The following is a 17,535-nucleotide window of genomic DNA, read 5'->3' as shown; positions in this document are numbered from 1 at the left end:
TATATATTGGCACATTACGCCAATGAATTTACCAAAACATTGTATTTTATGTTCAAATAATATATAAATAATGATAAAACCTCAATAAAAAAATACACCATGACTATAAAACAATAAAATAAAAAAAAATATAATATAAATTATAATATATAAATAATGATAAGAATTCAATAAAAAAATATACCATGACTATAAAACAATTAAAAACAATTTGCAACAAACAATTGTGTACAGGTTGGGTATGGACCAATCGTGCATAAAAGCGAGTTTTTGTTTAGGATAATTGTAACAACTGCTCTTTATATATTTTACGGTCAATATACTAATAATTGGTTATGAAATTTTTGTGCTATTGAATTTTGACGACTTTCAGATATGAAAATATTGTTAATAAAATTGATTTGATTAATTATTAGAAAATCAGTTTGAATGTGAATTATAATGTAACTGGTATAATTTTAAATTTGAATTTATTGATTAATATTATATTATGTATTTATAATCGCAAAAAAACAATTAGTGTATTATTTATTTTATTATATTTATAATTATATCTTAGTATTGAAAAATTGACGATCAAGAATGAACTTGATTAGTGTGAAGAAAAAAAAATATTAATTTATTTATGTTGTATTAAGTATTTATAATTGAACAAAAATCGGTTAGTGTATTAATTTATTATATATTTATAGCTAACCAAAGAATTTTCCTTGGGTGTGGTAAAATGTTTTGACCGAAATTGGTCAATCAACCCTAAAATTTTTAGAGCGCTATTGGTATATGAAATGTCATTTTAATTGCAATTGGTTAACTCCCCCCAGATTGAGTAAGAAAATATCAAATAAAATAAGGTACAAAAAAGTACAAACAAACTAATCTTAAGGGTAATATTCGTATAATAGCAGTGAATAATACGAACAGAACCATATCGCAATAAACTAAGAATGAACTAAATATGAAATGAAAAGAGATGAATAAGTGAAATCCCACTGAAATTCGTTAAGTATCACAACATGAAATAAGTAACTATATGAACGTAATAAACCAGGAATTCGGACAAATAATCCGATGTGTATTAAAATATTTATTTGTTAAACATATTGCACTATCAGTGCAAGAGGACCATATATCAAAAACATTAAATTGTTCAGGAGAGCATTTCTAATGTTTGATAATTTATAATAGTTTGTAATTTTCTTCTGCTAAATATCAATATGACTAACTAGACCAGACATTTTCTTATAATATTGTTATTAACAAGTATAATTTAAAGGCCACATTTCGTATTACGGCTTTACTGTTTTCAGCTACCTCTTGATCTGTCTTAGTGCAATAATTTTATTTATATAACTGATGAGTTAAAAATATAATTACATAGATTGCACCACTCTAAAAAAGAAAAAGAAAAAAATACGAATTCAGAGATACCAAAAACATAAATTTAAAATTTTTTGATATATGGCCCTCTTGCACTGATAGTGCGATATAATCTTTGTGATAATTATGACTACTACTATTTAATACTATACATTGATTATAAAATGTCATATAGGTAAATTTATTTTTAATCGTAGTTTATTATAATTAACTATAAATAAAAATTGATTTAAAAATAATAAATCATTTTTAACTTAGTGTTGTTACGTTTTACAGACCTGTAAGGACTCGAAGAAAAAAATTGAGTGCCTATAGATAAAAATTATTTATTTATTTTTCTAGAATTATATGTGTTAGATAACGCTTTATTTTATACGTTTTTTTTGAGTGATTTACACTTTAAAAAATATTGATTCCACAACGATCTACACTGTAAATGAATTGAACAACCACAATTATATTTTCAGGCAACGCTGGTTAATGTATTTTGTAATGTATTGTAATGTATTTTCTCAGTAATGTATTTTCAAAGTTTTTGTAGCGATTTAACCGATGAACTACAAAATAACAAAATAATAATTTCATAAAGGTGCGATAAAATGTATAAGATTTTTTTATAAACATAAATATATGTTTATTCATTTATATTTTTATATTGTGATCTTGATTGTCATTTAATTATCAAATCAAACAAGTTAACAGCGCGAAACGTGAGCTCGTTCAATTCATCGAACATAATTTATTCAAAAATAATAAATACTTCCTGATGGATTTGAAAAGTATAACTATACTTTTTTTTTATTACACTAATAACCTATGCAAATAATCGTAAGTACGATTCATTCGTGTTTATAAAGTATTTATTAATGCATTTGTATTATAGTACAATAAGTCACGTTATCAGAATTGTTTGTTATTAAAAAAATTGATTTATAAAAAAAAAAAACTTTAAAAAAAAACATTTTCAATATGAATTTAAAATTATATATTTATATATATAAATAAATTACTTTAATTACACGATTTTCGTTCGCCTTGTCTCGTTCGTAATAACAGTAAAAATAAAATTACCTAATTGACCGAGATAAACATTTTCCTTGAAGGTTAAATTTATTTGAAGCTTAGCAATGATGAAACAAAAAAATATAAATTAAAACCTATGAAACTTTCGTCGTTTTGTAACCGTACTGGAGCACTTGACATTCACTTGAACACAGACTTAGCGTTTATTACAGTGCGATCTGGCGGCTTCTTATAACATCAAACGTGTGTTTGTTCTTTTCTCCGGAAGAATGAAGCATGCGATTTGTTGGATAGAAAATGCCGTCTGCAATAATATTATTGAATATCAGGATTTTACTATGTTCAGCGTTTCCCGCGCTAGAATAGTTGAATTACGGACGCCGTCCACGGTTGCTATAACATACGTGCATTGCCATATTTAGAGGGGTTGTACACATGCCTAAGATTGCATGCCTTAGGGATGACCAAATATTTAAGCAAAATTAAATTAAAACATTTACATACTTCATTTGATGTACCGACACACATTAAAAAAAAAAAGGATAATTATACTACGGGCAAAAATCTCATTGATCAAATCGAGTTCATCGTGCGGCCGTCTCCAATGAGATGCTCGATAGGTAGGCTACATTAACTCTACTAAATAAGAAATTTTCTAAGAAAAAATTTTACTAACGACTTTTTTTTCCATTTGTATAATTTAGTGATGCTAAAGCACCTATACTCGACATCAAATCTACACTTAGTATCGTATTATAATTCTTTCGTTTGCCATTCGATTCGTGTCTCAAGGCCATCGACCTTTGTGAATGATAATTCTCATTTAATGTTCTTCTGGAACAGAGGCTTTCCTGTTCATCCATTATGTTCCATACCTCTTCAATCTTGGAAATTAATTTTTTTTTTCAAAACTATTAGTTTTGTTTATTGTTTCGTTTTTAATTGTACATCTTATTCAGTCGAATACAATTCAATTGTAAACGCGAGGATAAATACTTCCTTAAATGAAACCATAAAAAGTTTTATAAAAATAATTACGTATAGTTAGTTTTGATCTACTTTTTATTGTTATACTGTTAACAAAAAGCAAATTATTTAACTATATTTATATATATATTTTTCTCTTTCGACCATCACAAACAATGATACAATGAAAAAACCTGTAATACATACCTAATTTTCTTACGGATTCAATTTACTAAATGCAGTTTATCACTAGAGTAGTAGTATCGTTGCTTATTAAAATTAAAATTAAAAATTTTTTAACATATTTAATGACATTTACATTTTATGCGATCTCGATGATTACAATTTACTGTACCATAAAATTACCTACTTTAATCATTTTCTTGGATTGGAAAGTTAATTTTGACCATAATTGTTATCTAACTAGCATATATACATTTTTTAGCGTATATAAATAAATCTTGATTTTTGATTCAAATCATTTTCTCAGTATAAGTATCAGTATTTTCTCAGTATTTCAATTTTCGATCAGTTACAAGTCACCACGCAAGGTGAACAGCATCAACGATATGACTATAAATACAAAGGTAAATCTTTTTACTTTGATTTTGATTTCGATTCTTTTTTTTAATTTCTAATTATGATGTACAAACATAGATTCCGCTACCATTGTTTATTTTGCTTTCGTGACGGTCAGATTTAACGGGCGATACTGAAACAGGTAAGTCAATAGGGGTTTGGTTCAAGAATTCGGGCACGATGTATTCGATCAGGCAAAATGTACAGGTTATATCAACCAATATTCCCAAAACAACAGTCTGGCATATCATTTAGGGTGGAATGGGTACCCAGAAGGAAACGTTTTCAATCCATATCAAAATCTGGGATATGTATATCAAAACAAGGATACAATGGAGGTCTAGGATTCGCAGACAGCAGTCAACTGTATAGTGTCCCACAACCAGTAAACTTAATTGGTAATTGTAGAATTAGGATGTAATTATTAACACAAAATCACAGTTGTAAAAATACAGCTTTAATATAATGACTTTAAAAATATATGTATTCTAATAATATAGTTGGTAATAAAAACAAAAATAAATTATATTCTATTATTTAAAGTAATTGCAATCATTTTTTTCTAGTGGTTAAATTTTGATTTTGTATTTCAAGTATGGTAAATGCAAAGAATCAATAGTAAATGTAGTATTTAATTGTATACTTTTGTCTTAAAACCAGTGGCGTACATAAAAACAATTACTCATCCATCGACCGGGTATTGGTTATGACCACTAAATGTATTGTTACATCCTCCTCTTAACTACATTAAACGACCATGAGTATCAAAAATAACATACTACTCTAGATTACATGAATGTTAATGTAATAACTGTTAGTTATTATTTTAGTTAGTTGACGGCACGAGTAATTAATAACCATTGCTTTCTACAGTGATATTATTTATAGGTACTGATTTCTTTTATTGAAAATGTTTACCCTTAAGCATGGTCGTTGACAGATAACAATTACTTTAGAAACGTCTTACTATGGTAAATAGAACAATACATTTATAAGAAACATTAATTAAATTAATTATCTACAGCGAACGCAGAGGTAATATAGTAATGTATTTTACATTATGTAAAACATTAAGTTTAACCGAACATTTTAAAGCGAATATTATACACCCCTCCTCTCCATCTGGTTTTTACACTATTGAAAAAACGTTAAATTATCTGACATTGAGATAATATTATTCAGATAAAAATATTTTATTATAAATTATTCGATTTTATAAGTTTTTCAGTGCCTTCTCTATAGACTTGTTTCCTCATCTTTTGGTTCTTTTGTGCTGTAGACGCCACTTTCGTTTGGAACTGTGTTCACTCGTTTGGAGAATCGCACTGCTTTCTTCCCATTAATATTATTTTCTTCTTGATTTAAATCGCACACCTTTATCAAGAACCCGCCTTCGCTCGGAACTCTCACGTTTATGACGCCAGATTGTTCCAGGAATAGTACGGGCGCGTCGTCCGCCAGACACTCGTTTACTTTAGATCGCTTCAGTCTTTCGATAGAAATTTGACGGCCATCCGAGACGGAATTTCGAAACCCGTGCAAGTAAAGCTCCCTACATTTTTTCCTGAACACTTTATGGTAATATATTACAATCAGCGGTACAATTAGATCAAACAAAATGGGCAATTTAGATAGATAACCGTCCAGCATATCTTCCGCTGCTTCGTTTTCGGTCCAAACATTTTCATTCGGTTTACTATAGATATAAACGCACGACGAGATGAAACTCGGCGTCACAAGGATCGTGAACGACATAAAAATCAATTTGCACGGAACGAGATCGATTTGTTTCTTTCTTTGGGCAGATGTGAGTAAAATATTGGCAGATTTAAGAGTCGTCGAAGGACGTGATACAAATACGAAATAAAACGATATCGACCACGGTATCATAAAACTGAAGACAATCAATAAAGTAGGGTAAAACCATCCAGTTGTGTTCGTGATAAATCCGCACCGACTTCTGTAAATAAAAATACTAAACTTACTTCCAATTATGTTATAATTTCAAATAGAGTCAATTTTAATTCACTTAAAATTAATCTGTTTAATTACTTTCTTTGAGTTCATAAGCTACATCAAATTTTTTTTAATTTTAATTAATTTTTTATCTAAGTACCTTAAAAGCTACCTAAAGTCGTTTTTTTTTTCCAAATGCACCACTCCATCAATTATTTATAACTCTTCTGATTCCGTAAAAATTATTGTTTCAAAAGTAATTAAAATGTTAACATAAGATATTCAGTTGAGTTGATGTTGCCTATTCTGGGCCAAATCCATTCAAAAACAAATTGCATTTGGTGAGACAACACCACAAGTATTTGTTATGTATGCTTCCCATTAAAAACAATTTAAAAAACATTTTATACTCAAATAGCCATATACATGGATTACTTGATCCAGTAAAGTATAGTAAAGGTATTGTTATTCGTAAATTAATTAAAATTATATTTATAATTTATGGATGCATGTTAAAGTTTTGATGAAAACAAACAATTCATATATAATATATTATATGGCATGATTAATTTAATTATCAAATGCCATTATGCCTAGTTTTAATTGATGCAAAATCGAATTGTTTGCTAAAATAGTGTGACATGAAGTATTTAAATAGTAAATTTATTAAAAATTATCATCGCTCTATTTTTAAGTGCTCGTGAATAATATTAAACTATATCACAGTTATTGTTGAATATACAAAAGCAAATACGTGAGTACATGAGAAAATGTAAATTTTATACAAAAATATTGATATCACAGATGGAAGTCATTATTACGTCCACGGGAAGAAATACAACCGCAATAATTCTAAGGGATGAAAATGAAAATATTAAACATTGAATCGTTTCTGTAAGTCCTATTATATACCCACGTACTCCATCACAAATTATATTATAATATAAATAAAAAAAACTGCTAATGTAAAATAAAAGCATTTACTATATTATGTGTGGTATAAACTATGGTAAATAATAAATCACTAATTTCTATTCACAAATGTTTAATTCTATGTGTATATCAAATAATCAAATGTATATCCATATAATACCACAGCGAGCAACCTTATTCGTAGAAATTAGTGGAAAAATGAAAACGAGTAATTATTCATTTGAAAAATAAACCGTAAAAACAAGTTTAGCATTTTTCTTTTGAAAATCGCTAGTTTTTAACTTGATATTAACAACTGCCGAGATATAAACCCAACCTGAAATGAGAGTAGGTACTCCATGTAGAAATTTCTCAATTAGATTCAATTCCTTACAGTTGTTTAACAGACTTTTCTATTGAACCCAATGTAACAGACCCGTAATATATCCAATCTAAATACATTTTTAATGAATTCAAAATTATTGTACTTCTGGATACAACGAATAATTTAAACGAGCATTGCAGTGTTATTAATTAAGAACAGAAATTAAGGCACCCCAGTTTTTATCAGCATTCTGTACGAATTCGATCGATATTCGTGTCCAGATTCCGAATTATATTTACTGTTCACGTATGTTACGTAGTAAGTTAGTGCCCTAGAACCCGAAACAGTGGAATTCGGTCTTATTCCACTTGTTCCTACTAACAATCATGAGAAAACTCACTCCATCGCCTTTATACTTCTATACCAGTGGTAGCGAACCTATGGCACGCGTTGACCAAATTTTAATGGCACGAGCAAAAAATTGAAATTATTAAAAATTGTTCACAAAAAAAAATAATAAATAGTATTTATAAAATGCAGGTTATAATAGATTTTAATAAACAAATTATAGATTTATGTTTTAAAAATGACAGTATTCCTTATGCTTGCATATTTTTCGTCAACTTACATTTGCGAAAGCTTATTCGCCATAACAAATTTAATTAAATCGAAGGAAAGAAATTATGACCGATAAAATGACCGATGAAACAATTGCTGCTTGTGTTTCACTAAGAAAGACAAAAATTTAATAAAAATAATATAATAAATCTGTAATTTTATTTTTATTCCTGATAAATATAATTTTCATTTGGGGGGGGGGGGGGGCACGTGAACGATTTTCAAAACCTAAAAAAGAAAAATTTTGCACTTGAACCGAAAAAGGTTCGCCACCCCTGGTCTATGCGAACGCATTTCATTCGCGTTGTTTTACATTCAAACCGGACGGCAATCATGCGTGTACGTACCTGGACGGAAAGTACCGCGCGTTAAAGAGTAACGTGGGCGTGAGTATGACGTACGTGTACATGGAGGGCGCGGACCACATCGTGGCGGCGGCGGGCAGCGGCAGCTCGTCGTAGTCGGCTCGGACGAACGCGTTGAAGCACGCGAGCACGGCGAACGTGACCAGCTGGACGGTGGACAGGGCCGCCGTGACGGTGGCCACGCCGCGGCACAGGACGGCGCCGCCCCCGCCGCCGCCGACCATCAGGTCTCTGGTCACGGCGTAGTGGCCGACCGCGGCGTCCATGGCGCATTGCAAGCACAGCGCGGACACCAGCACGGCGTACGGTGACCGCAGCTTGTCCGTGGTCACAATGCCGATGAGCACCATCACGTTGGACGCGATGGCCGCGGACGAGAGCGTCAGGTACGCCGCGGCCAACGACACGGAAGACGGGCGCAATAAGGATACGGCGTCCGCCGCGGGGTCCGGCAGCACGGATAGCGTCCCGTTCGGGTTAACGTACACCACTTTGACGTCCATGAATGATGCCACACACGTCACTCCGCCGCCGTCACCACCATCGCCGCAGCCACCGCCGCCGCCGCCACCACCACCGCCGCCGATAGACTTCTGTCGCGTTATCCGTTCCTGCGGGCAAACCAACAAACATACGGAATGAAACAGAGTCGTCGTTGTGTTAACCGCTTGTAGCTTACAATTGTCTACTGTTAAAACGAATTCGGCGATTATTATTTTTCAGATCTACGACCGAGCGGATATACTATTGCAATTGGTGCGGAGGGCGGCACCTGAATCGGATCTCGAAATTAACATTTCTACCCTAAACGGATCCCATTATCAACTGAATGTATTTGGCTTTATTACGCTGGTTGGATCTTATTATTAACATTTATAAGTTTCATCATATGAGCGAAAAAACATTTTCATCCACACCCGTGGTCGATAATTGATCGTGAACAACCTAATGAATCAGAGGAAAAATGTTAGTGCAGCGGTTACCTAAAAAGGTCCAACGAATGTATTAAATACCTACCTGAAATAATCCGGGACTCAACTATAGAATACTTCCTTTCATCATCTCCCTTCCCTGGTGTTCGGGACCTAACCCCGATTCACTGATAGGTATTGAGTGTACTGATGATTAATGTTTCAGAAAATATTGATTAAGCATAGCAGTTAACCGTTATGGTAGCCCATAAATGTTCTTTGTGTTGACCCTCAACAAAAAATAAACCTAGTCTGCTTTAATATTAAAAATTTACCAATCATTTCATTATAGAGAATTTTATTACTTACTTTAACGCAATACTGCAAGACTGAATTCTAATATATATATATATATATAATTATATTTTTATACCTATATTTGTATTATGATAGTTATAATTATAGTTCAATCAATTACAATAGGTTAAAAATCGTAAAGATTTTATATTTTAAAAAGGTCTTTCTTAATTAAAAATTTTTCTTCGCATTTCTCTAAATTATTTTTTCCAGATAAATAATTTATTTAACCAAAATGTAAATAATATGCAATTAATGTTAATCATTTGTCTAGGTAATTAACATCCAAATGTTTATGATAAACTATTAGCTATTATACGAACAGATTACAAATTACTAAACTTTATGCATATTTATTAAATCAACGATATTGTTTTGATGTTAGTGCCGTTAACACAGCGCGCGCCGCAATCTTATAGTTTAATAAATGTCATCGGTAATCCAGTGGGATGGTTCAATAGTTTAATAGTATGATTTTACCGCAGTACGGAAAAGTGGTTTGAAAGATATGGGTAGGTAGAAAATAATCATAACACTTTTTCGTCATATTATAGGTTTTTCGGAATACATTGGCGCTCTTCCATTACGAATTATCACTTACATTCAATGGCATACAAAAATTTTCATTTCTGAGGAGGCCGATCATGTATTTGATTTTTGGGGAAGAGAAGGAAGGAGCACACTATAACGACAAATATTTTTTGAATAATAAATAATTCTTGAAAATAATATGAGACTTCTCGAATGTTTTTACACCATCGGAGAAATAAGAAATTAAATTTTTTTAATGATTTATAATTTTAAAAAAATATAAAAATTACATTGTAATAAACAATTTTTTATCAAACATGCAAAATTCACCACGCATTTTCTTAAAAAAATAAACATATTTTATAAATATAAAATTTTAAATTATCGCATAAGCAACATTCTCGGTTTCGTGACAAAAAATTTTCGGAATAACCTCCAGCCTTAAGCTATATCCATGTCAAAAATAACAATTTTTAATAATGGTGTTTTTTATTTCGGGGAGGCGTATCCCCCATAAATACACCCCTTCTCACATATTATGTATACCAAGATAAATCGTACTTTTTTCATGTTTAAAAATACAAATTTTCCTAATTCCAGTAAATATCATAAATCACGATAAAAATAATTTCTAAAAATACGATGAAAAAGAAAATTCTGCATAGTATATTTTTTACATTTATTGACGTACAAAGTATATATATAAGGGAAAACTAATATTTGTTTTTGCTATTTCCGAGCTCCAACATTACTCTCGGCACACACGAATATACGTAAAACAAATATGCGTAACGACAGTCAACATACTTATGGTAATGGACTTACTATTTTTTTTTCATTCTCTAACTTAAAGTAGCTCTATACTCGTATACTAATACCGATTCTTTTACTTTTGCAACGTCTTACAAATGTATTTTCTGAAGATAATACGTAAGTTTTGAAATGTCGCTTTCTATGTATTATGCAAGCATGTATAATATATATGTTAACTAATGCTATTAGTATTACACAAGTGAGATAAACGTATTTAAAAAAAAAAAAAAAAAATGGAATACCTACAAGTAAAACAGTATTTTACTACAACATCAAACTTCCTAAAACCAAATGAATGTTATGGCATAAAATGTTTAAACGTCTAATATGTATAACCGACACGTTTATTTCCATTTCAGAATGCTTTATTGGAATTTGAAAAAAATATTTCCTTAAACATAATAATTGTTGAAGAATTATCGCACTAGCTGTACCTACATGGTATTATTTTTGATTTGTAATTTTGGAACAGTGGAAGGCAATGATTGATCGACGTACCTATAGTTCAGGAAGATCCAAGGAAGATGGGAACGTGTGAATGGAATACAATTACAATGATTCGTGATAGGGATGATAATGGTTCTCTTGGCGGAAAATGCTCTCAAGTTGTATAGCCCAAAGAAGAAGAAGAAATTAGTAACAGTAGTTACTGTTAGAAGTTCATAGTGTTTTTGATTCAATGTTTTTCAACAAATGTTGATACATTTAATAGCCAAAAAAGATACAAAGATAGGAATGAAGAGCACAATGATTAGTAAAGTAATTTCAAATTTATATAGTATACCTAGTAAAAATATATTCTAAATTTATACGTTGATTTTTCTAAATATTTCATGTGAATTTCCAATATAAAACATTTTTAAAATCGCGATGACTAATGGGTGTTCTCAACAATACTGGTGTACAAATATATTCATTTTATTTCCATGATTGTAATTTTACAAAAGTTTCTTTTACACATTTTTACATGAAAAAATAAACTATAAAGACCGCAATGAGTGAATTTTTGAGGAGTATTAGATAAAAATAACAATCTAATGATTCTATTTATATAATTAACATATTATTATCACTCGTATTTATTCGTTATTTGAAGTATTTATTTGTATTATTTTCAACATATATTAATCTTCATTAAATGTAATATTTTTCGTATTTTCGTTCGACGATAAAAAATAATTGATTTTTTTTTGTTTTTACAACTTATTTAATCGTTTTGGTTAGTTTTAAAGGCTTGACTAATAATCGTAGTATATTAAAAAAACAAAGGACTGAAAGTATGAATAATTAGCTACCGGTCAACTACGCAATATCAATACATTGTTTGTACATTTGTTAGTCTTCATTACCTTGAATACACATTTGGCTATAAAGGTTGACAGCTAATACATTTTTAGTTTTTACCGAAAACACTGTTGTGTTAATGTTAACATAGAACTATATTGCTGTCAAAAATACAACGAACTTCATAAAGTATCGTGGTATATACAAAAAATGTATTAATAACTATTTTATAAATGTCGTTAATTTGAGTAATGACTAGAGAGCAATTTTTAAGTTCTTAAAAGTTTATAATATAATGCTAATATTTTCTAAAAATACCTCAAAATATTCTTCTAATATTATTTGAACTTTTAAAATATGCTAAAAACATGATTTTTATTTTATTTCAAATAGTTGTATACACGTGAGAGTAGGAAATATGTATTGTAAGCATTTACATTACATTATAAAATATTTACATTTACCATTAAAACATTGTACCTCGTTATAAAGTTAAAATAAACTATATAATTTGAAAATCAACCAGAATTCTCAAAATATGCATTTATATGTATAATTTATTTGTTAAATTATTTAAGCTCAGTTATATATGAAAAAATGTATAAATTCTTATAATAAATGTTAAATAAAATAAAAAAAGTTTATAAAAATATAGGTTATAACTTATTTAATAAAATAAAATATAAAACAATAAATAACTGTAGTACACAATTTCTTTGACAAGAAGTTAAATGTATAGAAACTTAAAAAAATGTTTTTTTTTTCAATCAAATAATAGATACATAGGCGTTTCATAAAATCAAGATACTATTAAACATTATAGCAAGATAAAATATATTTTTACTGCTCACCAATAAATTATTAAAATTTAAAACATTTAATACATATAAATTAATTAATTTAATAATATATATAAAAAACTAAATAATAAAAAAAATAAATAACTGTTGTAGATAGGATTATACATCATTTCTTTGGTAAATTATATAAAAATATTAATTAAGATGTATAATAAAATATATATTTCACAGTAATTAAGATCCAATTTTGTGAAAAAAAAATTCCATTAATGTATTGCTTCATATTATCAGAAGTTCAATTTGTTCTTCTATCTATTAATTTTTTTTTTCATATATATAAACAGAATGATTTTTTTACGTCGACCGATGTCAGTTGTACAATCTTTATATTAGTAACAAAGTTAGGAGTTAAATATTCACAAAGTTGTTTTCTATTTTTCCCTGACGGAATAAGTTCAATTTTAAATAAATATTATTGCCCGCCAAAATATTTTTATTTTCTACTGTTTAATCACGGCTGGAGAGTACCGTGACCAACATTATATATTTGATACCTATATAAGGCACCTACTTGATTACAAAAAAAAAACCTAATGATTTAAATTTCATTCTTAAATCAAATAAAATTTTTTTCCTACGGTGAGAAATTAACCAAATATATATAATAATTATTTTTATGAACAATAATACTATATATTCTAAAACATGAAAAATGGACTGAATATTTTCTAATCTACAAATATTCTTTAAAATACAAAATAACTGTTTTCCCATGAACTCTATAATAGACAAATTGTCTACAGATTTTATACTCATTGCACTGCATAAAGCAATAAATCTATGTAAAAACTTAGAAATCTGCTATCTAATTATGACATTCTGCAGTTTGGGTAGGACTAATAACCTACTAGTAATAGTTTACAATGTACGTTTTTAACTCATTACTAATCATAACACAATATATTTGTAGTATTGTGTAAAAATGCATATTATTCACATTAAATTATTCAAAAAATATTTTACGCTGGTATTCGTAACTGATTTGTATCACACTAAGTCTTTCTTGTCGTATTTTGCTTGACTATCTTCATAAGTAATTTTTTGTGATAGCCAAACCATATGCTCTTAAAAATGATTATTTGACAAGTGTTGGTCTTACGTAGAAAGCTGTTTGTTAACATTCGTTTTGTTGCTATGAAAAATATTTTCGCAATTGTGTAGTGCCTAGTGAAATTTTATATCCGTGTTCAACTACGACGAGAACTATTTTTAAATATCTAGCTATTGTACGAAACGTACACCAGTACTTCAATGTATACTCGTACGAACAAATTTAAATTATTACAGTATAAAAAGAAAGCGTTAATAAATAGATGTACGGTCTACACGACTCTTACCGGCCATTACCGGCCTACTCAAGTCACTTGAACATAATGATAAAATATTTATTCTTAAATCATGTTTTAGGTCAAATATTTATTGAGTCTTATAATTTGTTATTATTCATATAATATGCTCGTTACCCATTCTATAAATTATCTAATTATTGGTCACTTTAAATTGTGTACGATAATAATAATATAAGAACTATATATCATACTTTGATGTCGCGTTGCGTGTAGCTGAATTTAGTTATATTAACTAATTTCTCAAGTTAAATTGTTATTTAAATAATGAAGTGGCTTAAGCCCGGCTCACATTGAGACGCAGGCGACGCAGCGCAGCGTAGGTCAGCGCAGCGCAGGAAAAACTGCGCTACCTAAGTGAGCGTATATTACTACGCAGTTCTGGCGTTTCTCCGACAGTTGTTATCCACAGTTACCAGCATGAGCGATAGTATGATGGCCGAAAATTTAATAAATTTAAGTTCTGAATCAGATTCCGATGACGAATTTGATGAATTAATTTCGTTGTATTCGTTAAGTAAAGAAAAAAAACGTGGAAAAGTAATTTTATAAAGAGAAGACAAAGTCACGGTGAATTCAATTTGTAATCGGAATTTTCTAACAAACAATTTTTGAACTACTTTCGCCTGGACCGAAATCAATTCAATGAAGTTCTTAATTTAATACGAGATACTATTTATTCATCTGGATGTAATGCTCAAAAGCCGATTGATCCTGAAGAAAAACTGGCAGTCTTTTTAAGGTATATCGTAATTTCCAAAACTGCACTGCACGTATGCAGTAATCTATGTCGCGGACACTGCGTAACACAGGCACAGTACTGCTCTGTCCTGCCCTGCCTCCCAATATGCGCTAGTACGTTCTAACTAATAGATTACAGAAAACTACGCTGCGCTGCCCTGCGCTGCGCTGCGTCACCTGCATCTCAATGTGCGCCGGGCCTTAAGGTGCACGAAAATATGTTCCCATGTCTGAAATGTTTTAATTGATTTTCATATATTTTTAACAATAAGAATGAATACAATATGTATTATATGGGTACAGGTACAAAGCGCGATGGGGTGTGGATGGCATTTTTCGTATTCATTGAATTCCTAACCTACCCATGGGTCACGTTTTTCTCTCTTATAATATATTTTACCTAGAACGGTTCTTTGTGTAGCCATAAAAGAAGACCCTTGCAATATTAATCTGACACAGGTGGTACGTCTTCTATACCAACCAAATGTAATCTGTATGCCCATGCCAAGATCGACATTATTGTATACAGAACCTTCTAGACGTTGAGAATACCATAGCAGAAGACTGCATTTATAATGCACTTGACCGGAGATAATTGAAAATTGTTATCATTATTTTTTACAGGTATGCGTATGGTGTTTATACTACACTACGAATGCAAATTTAACAAATCCTAATGGTTTCCAGTTGAACTATGATTGTGTTGTATTTAATTAAATTTGTTTCGATTGAATGAATAAGATGGTACTGCTCTATTAAATTCAACTTGAGTGCATAAAATTAATTTTGTGCTGTATATATATATATATATATATATTACTAATATACATTTCTCTATACGTAACATCTGTAGCACATTATCATCTGCATAATATACTAACGGTAAGCCAAATTTATTTCAACAGGGGGCAAAATCGAAACTCATATGAGTAATCGATAATAATATTATAGACATGTACAGTGTACATTGTACACGTATTCATCAGACTTTTTACGTATACACAATAACTGATGACCGGATTACTATATTGTATTATGTAAACCTGTACGTGGTGGGTATGTTTAGTTGGATTGTATTGATTTTACATTGTTATGGATTGTGGCCTTTCGCGGTTTATGATTTGCCAATGGACTATATTTATGTATAATAATCTGTCATGACTGAGTACTCGCATAATAATGTGCTTAATAAAATTATTGAGGTAGCAATTATTCCAGAAAAATAAATCTCCCACATAAGTTCGAATAACATTGAAACATTTTTTTTCATACCAATTAGAATACAGATTAAATATAATCACAGTTCCATAATAATTTTTTTCATTTGCAAACAATAAAATTCAAAGATTTTAAGTAATTATATTTTATTAGTCATTTTTTTTATCTGTAAAAGTGCATTTGAAATTAAATTAACAATACTGCAATTGTTTGTGCTAATTTTCCTCGCCGTAAATGATGTTCGTGCAATTAAAAATAAATTACAATTAGAATAAAAAAAATACATAGTTTTAAAATAGAGCAATAATATAAATTTAAGTAGAGTATTTAAAATATTTCTAAATTGGTTTTAAGTGGTAATTTAACAATATTTTAGGGCGTTATGTTAACGAGGTCAAATCTTGGTCCCTTAGTCCTAGAATTACTTTCTATTCTACAGAACATTTTTCGCATTCCTTTGGGAAATTGAACATGGTGACAAAGCTACTGCAAAGCTTCGTGAAATCTTTGTGTGTACTGAATAGAATAACTATATTATGTAGCCCAAAACAATTATCTTCAGTCTTTATTGACTCGCAATTTATTTAGGTGACTGAAATTTTGTGCCATCCAAATTGGATTTCATAGAGAATAAGAACTGGTATACATAGTATGGGAATAATTGGAATAAAATTGAAAAATAAAAATTTTAAATTACATTTACAAATTCAATAGTTCAATAATATTTATAATTAAAGAAAATAGGTCTATTACGATCCAAAACTGGAGATATTTAAGTCTCGATTTCAATGAGAATAAATTAATCAATAAGTTAGTTTGTAATCACTTAATGAATATCGTATACTTTATGTGTTTGATGTTTAAGAACTAAATATATTATTTAATAAACTTTGATTTAATTTTATTGTTTTTAGAGTATAGTATTTATTTTATCCATAACATTCTACTTGAAAATATTCTCATATAATACAGTCGCAGAAATTTTGCATGATAAAAACGGTGGAAACAATATAAATCTTTTTCTATTACTTTCTATCATCTTTTCAACGGACAATCTAAGAAACTGCACATAAAATAATAAAGCTACCAATAACACGTTTTAAAAATATCTAATAACACAACTATTTTATCGTACCGAATTGTGTGCTATATAGTACAATGATAGTTAATTATGAAATGATTCGATGTTTTGATAAAAGCATTAATTTATATAAAATAGAAATATTTGACTCACTTGATTCGCAAAAGAATATTTTTTCTTGTTATTCCATAGCTCTCGATTTCATGTGATAATGCATCAAATTGCATATTATATGTTTGAGCATACTTATGAAAATGTTGAAAACGCTCCGA

The 17,535-nt window shown here is 29.5% G+C and overlaps 1 protein-coding gene across 2 annotated transcripts; it reads right to left on the bottom strand.

Moving 5' to 3' along the window:
• Positions 1–4,502: 4,502 nt before the first annotated feature.
• Positions 4,503–17,535, bottom strand: LOC112692416. Of its 2 annotated transcripts, XM_025567088.1 has the most exons (5): positions 17,417–17,535; positions 9,139–9,322; positions 8,801–9,066; positions 8,104–8,732; positions 4,503–5,905 (listed from the first exon to the last, which is right to left on the bottom strand). In XM_025567088.1, the coding sequence occupies exons 4-5, from the start codon at positions 8,622–8,624 to the stop codon at positions 5,182–5,184; spliced, it is 1,245 nt and encodes a 414-aa protein (XP_025422873.1). In that variant the 5' UTR covers positions 8,625–8,732; positions 8,801–9,066; positions 9,139–9,322; positions 17,417–17,535; the 3' UTR covers positions 4,503–5,181. The 2 variants fall into 2 exon arrangements, with proteins under 2 accessions (XP_025422873.1, XP_025422874.1); XM_025567089.1 differs by lacking the exons at positions 8,801–9,066; positions 9,139–9,322.

This window comes from Sipha flava, unplaced genomic scaffold, assembly GCF_003268045.1.
Source record: "Sipha flava isolate LNK unplaced genomic scaffold, YSA_version1 73_pilon_pilon, whole genome shotgun sequence".
In the NCBI taxonomy this organism is placed as follows: domain Eukaryota; kingdom Metazoa; phylum Arthropoda; class Insecta; order Hemiptera; family Aphididae; genus Sipha; species Sipha flava.
The sequence above is the reverse complement of the archived record's forward strand: the minus strand, read 5'-3'. Positions and strand labels throughout refer to the sequence as shown.

Bases quoted from the DNA above. Each gene is read 5' to 3' on its own strand.
- LOC112692416 (XM_025567088.1), bottom strand. From the start codon at position 8,624: ATGGACGTCAAAGTGGTGTACGTTAACCCGAACGGGACGCTATCCGTG. The intron at 5,906-8,103 runs GTACGTACACGC...TTTTATTTACAG, and splicing joins GCGCGGTACTTTCCGTCCAG to AAGTCGGTGCGGATTTATCA.